This window comes from Microtus ochrogaster, linkage group LG5, assembly GCF_000317375.1.
Source record: "Microtus ochrogaster isolate Prairie Vole_2 linkage group LG5, MicOch1.0, whole genome shotgun sequence".
NCBI classification, from domain to species: Eukaryota; Metazoa; Chordata; class Mammalia; order Rodentia; family Cricetidae; genus Microtus; species Microtus ochrogaster.
In genome coordinates, this window is record NC_022031.1 from 11,190,817 (window position 1) to 11,194,735 (window position 3,919).

General features: G+C 43.4%; 1 protein-coding gene across 1 annotated transcript in view; it reads right to left on the reverse strand.

Moving 5' to 3' along the window:
* Ly96 (lymphocyte antigen 96) overlaps positions 1 to 3,919 on the reverse strand; it is a 25,588-nt gene that overhangs the window by 11,328 nt on the left and 10,341 nt on the right. The window contains exon 3 of the mRNA XM_005361861.3: positions 3,550 to 3,678. Within this exon, the coding sequence (XP_005361918.1) occupies positions 3,550 to 3,678 (129 nt within the window). The remainder of the gene's footprint in view (positions 1 to 3,549; positions 3,679 to 3,919) is intronic.

Below are 3,919 nucleotides of genomic sequence, written 5' to 3' on the forward strand. Positions count from 1 at the left end.
AGGAAGGAAGGAAGGAAGGGGAAAGGAAAACCACAACAGATCAAAATGCAGGGAACAAGTAGCAGAGTGGTTGGTATACAGTCCTGTCTGTTGATATACTGACCACACAATTCCTGCACCTGAGGCTCAGGAAGCACAGTGGAAGAGGGGCAGAAAGACTGTAAAGGCCAGAGGAAAACAGGTTCACTGTGAAAGCATATCATGGGAATGTCAGGGAAGTTATGTCCATTAAGTCTTACCAACATGACTGCCTAAACATGACCAGAAAAGAGACAACACAAATAGTTATGCCAGCATGGGAAGAGGTAAAGTTTGTGAGACCTTGCCATGGTTTGAAAGAAAATGGTCCCTAAAGGGAGTGGGACCATTAGGAGGTGTGGCCTTGTTGGAGTAGGTGTGGTCTTGCTGAGGAAGTGGGTGTCTCATATATGCTCAAGACACTGTCGAGTGTCTCAGATCACTTCCTGTTGCCTGCAATGTGTAGGACTCTCAGCTCTTTCTCCAGCACCGTGTCTGCCTGCATGCCACCATGTCCCACCATGATGATAATGAACTGAACCTCTGAAACTGTAAGCAAGGCACCCCAATTAAATGTTTTCCTTTATAAATGACTTGCTGTGGCCATGGTGTCTCTTTTCAGCAACAGAAACCCTAAGACAAACCTTAACCCTAGACAAAGAATTTCAGACAACTAAGGGTTGTGAGTTTTTGTTTGTGTTCTGACAAATAGAGCTTGCATGGAGATCAGAGGGCAGATCTAGCCACTAGCTAGCCACAGAGGTCTGGAGATCCGTAAAGTGAGAACGCGGCACCGAGAGAGGACGTGATAAGACGGGGCATAGACAGGATCTCGGCCCCTCTTTGTCTCAGGATTCACAGGAAGTAAGAAGTCTCTGGTAGCTTCTGCTCTGCTTCCCTGATCTTTCGGCTTTTACCCCGATATCTGACTCTGGATTTTTATTGATTAAGACTATTAGGATCATGCTTCAACTAAGGAACACTCAGTGGGAGAAATGGACATCCAAGGGAAGAGCCCCCAATTGGTTGTCCAGAATTAAGTGGTCAGCCCTGAAATCATATACATACAAGTAACATTACAGAAACTGAGAAGGTTGTATCCATATATTTAGGAATATATGTATGTGTGCACGTGCACACGCGCGCGCGCGCGCGTGTGTGTGTGTGCGCGTGTATGTGTGTGTGTGTGTGTATGTGTGTGTGTGCACAATAACAAAAAAGGTAGAAGTTATGAATCTGAGAGAGAATGGGATGGGGAGATGCCTAGGGGAGGTTGGGGTGATAAAAAGGAAAGGCGAAACAGGATAATTTTATTTTTTTATTTATTTTTTTAAATATTTATTTATTTATTATGTATACAATATTCTGTCTGTGTGTATGTCTGCAGGCCAGAAGAGGGCACCAGACCTCTTTACAGATGGTTGTGAGCCACCATGTGGTTGCTGGGAATTGAACTCAGGACCTTTGGAAGAGCAGGAAATGCTCTTAACCACTGAGCCATCTCTCCAGCCCCAGCAGGATAATTTTAATTTAAAATTTAAACGAAGTTTTAAAGGAAAAGCAGCTCCCCATGAGCCTAAAAGCAGGCCACTGAACAGCATCCCCTGTTTTTCTCAGCTTTGTCTCTGCCCCATCGTCCTGCTGTGAGTTCCTGTCCTACCTTCCCCCGTGTCAGACCGGAAGCTGAAAGATGAAACTTCTCTTCCCAAGGTGCTTTGGGTTGGTGTTTTAACAGAGAGCAACTCGGACAACCACCCCACTAAAATAAGGACAAGAGTGCTGAAAAGCTCTAGGATAGTTGTGTTGAGGGACGCCGGATAGACATCTCATGAAGCAATCCTCCACAATTATAAAATATTTCACCCACATTCAAACATTTTAGCTCTTAGGCCACATAAAAGTCATAGACATACTGTGAAGATAAATGTGGAATACGGCCTAAAAACAAATAAATAAAAAATAAATAAATACAAATGAAAAACTAAGAAGAACCAGGCGGTGGTTGTGTATACCTTTACTCCCACAGCTCAGGAGGAAGAGACAGGTGGATCTCTGTGAGGTGGAGGCCAGCCTGGTCTACAGAATAAATTTCAGGACATCTAGGGCTACACAGAGATACCCTAGAAAAAAAAAACTAAACAAACAAAACACCACACAAGAAAAGAAGTTCTAAAGTGCTTTTTAGAAATAAGATTTTATCACTATTTTATTGTATTATCTCCAATTATGCTAATATAAAAGTATGATATTTATATACTGAAACTATTTTAATTACTTAAAACTATTACGGGGAAAAAGCATGAGTTTGGATTAAGTGACCTTTACATTCCCAAATCCTGAATTTTACTATTCTGTTAACAGACCAAAATCTGAGAAGACTGAATAAATAGATCAGGGGAAGCTTGCTTGCCTCGCATGTATAAGATTCTGGTTTCCATCACCGAGGTAAGCCCTCCCAGCAACAAAGTATCCAGAAGTGGTGGCCTATGCCTCTAACCCCAGCACTTTGGAAGCAGAAGTAAGCATGTGAGTCCCAGGACAGCCAGGGGCCACAGAGACAAACAACAACAGCAACAAAAGGAAGATGGGGCATGAAGTCCAGGAAGTTCAAATCAGCCTTGACTACATACAGAGTTCAATACCATCCAGGGCGAAAAATCTCAAAAAGTCAATAGCAACAATTCCAGGATTCAGATAAAAAGGAGATCATTAAAGAAATCAATATAAGTGCAGAGTCAAAACCAGACAAGTGTCTATAGAAAGCTCTACATGCAATGTTTGGGAAAAGACATTAGTAGCCAAGAGTGAATGTGAGACCTTCATCTAAAAACGTGAGAATTTATTACCCCTGCAAACACATCCACACTGCACCATTTTAGTAATGGCATGTGGACACCACTGTAAAATATTTATGCTTTAAAGAGTAAAATTTCAGAGGGAATTTGCTGTGGAGTAGTCCTGTACACTGTGAAAATGTGTTGCTTTCGTTGTGAATAAAAAGCTGATTGGCCGGTAACCTGGAAGGTGGAACAAGCAAACTAAGGACTAAAAGGAGGGCGGAGTCAGAGGAGTCGCAGGCCAGACGCAGCTCAGCGGGAGCAGCTCAGCTCAGCGGGAGCAGCTCAGCTCAGCTCAGCGCGAGCAGCTCAGCTCAGCGGGAGCAGCTCAGCGGGAGCAGCTCAGCGGGAGCAGCTCAGCTCAGCAGGAGCAGCTCAGCGGGTGCAGCTCAGCGGGAGCAGGTGATGAACGTGCCAGGTTAATTAAGGCACCACCACGTGGCAGAGCATAAATAAAGAATGTGGGTTAATTTAAAATGTAAGAGCTAATTTGCAATAAGCCTGAGCTGGCCGAGCATTTGTAATTCATATTAAGACACTGTGTAGTTATTCGTGAACTGGCGGTTGGGGACAGGAAATCTCCACCTACAGGAACCCGAGCATTATGTCAGTAAAGGAGCTTCACGTTTCCCGTGTTTCCTCTTCCTAACAGCCTCACAAAGAATCATGGTCTACTCTAAAGCCAAATGCTTACCTCCCTTCAGAGCTCTGCAGAAAGAATAATCGTCATCATATCCATGGCAAATAACTTCTTCGCGCACTGGAATCTTTACGGAGTTGACATGAACGGAGAGGTTGAAGTATAATTTTTTTAAGTCTCTTCCTTAAGAAAAAAATAGAGATCCCATTAGTCCCTCCAGTAAGGTGTACAGAGTGTTTGTTGTGCCCTTAGTGTGTGCCGCGTGCTGTTTTCCTACATTGCTTCCTCATGACTGTCTACGAAGTTATTAGTATCTTTTTTTTTAAAAGATGTATTTATTTACTATGTATACATTGTTCTGCCTGTATGTATCTGTGCACGCCAGAAGAGGCACCATTACAGATGGTTGTGAGCCACCATGTGA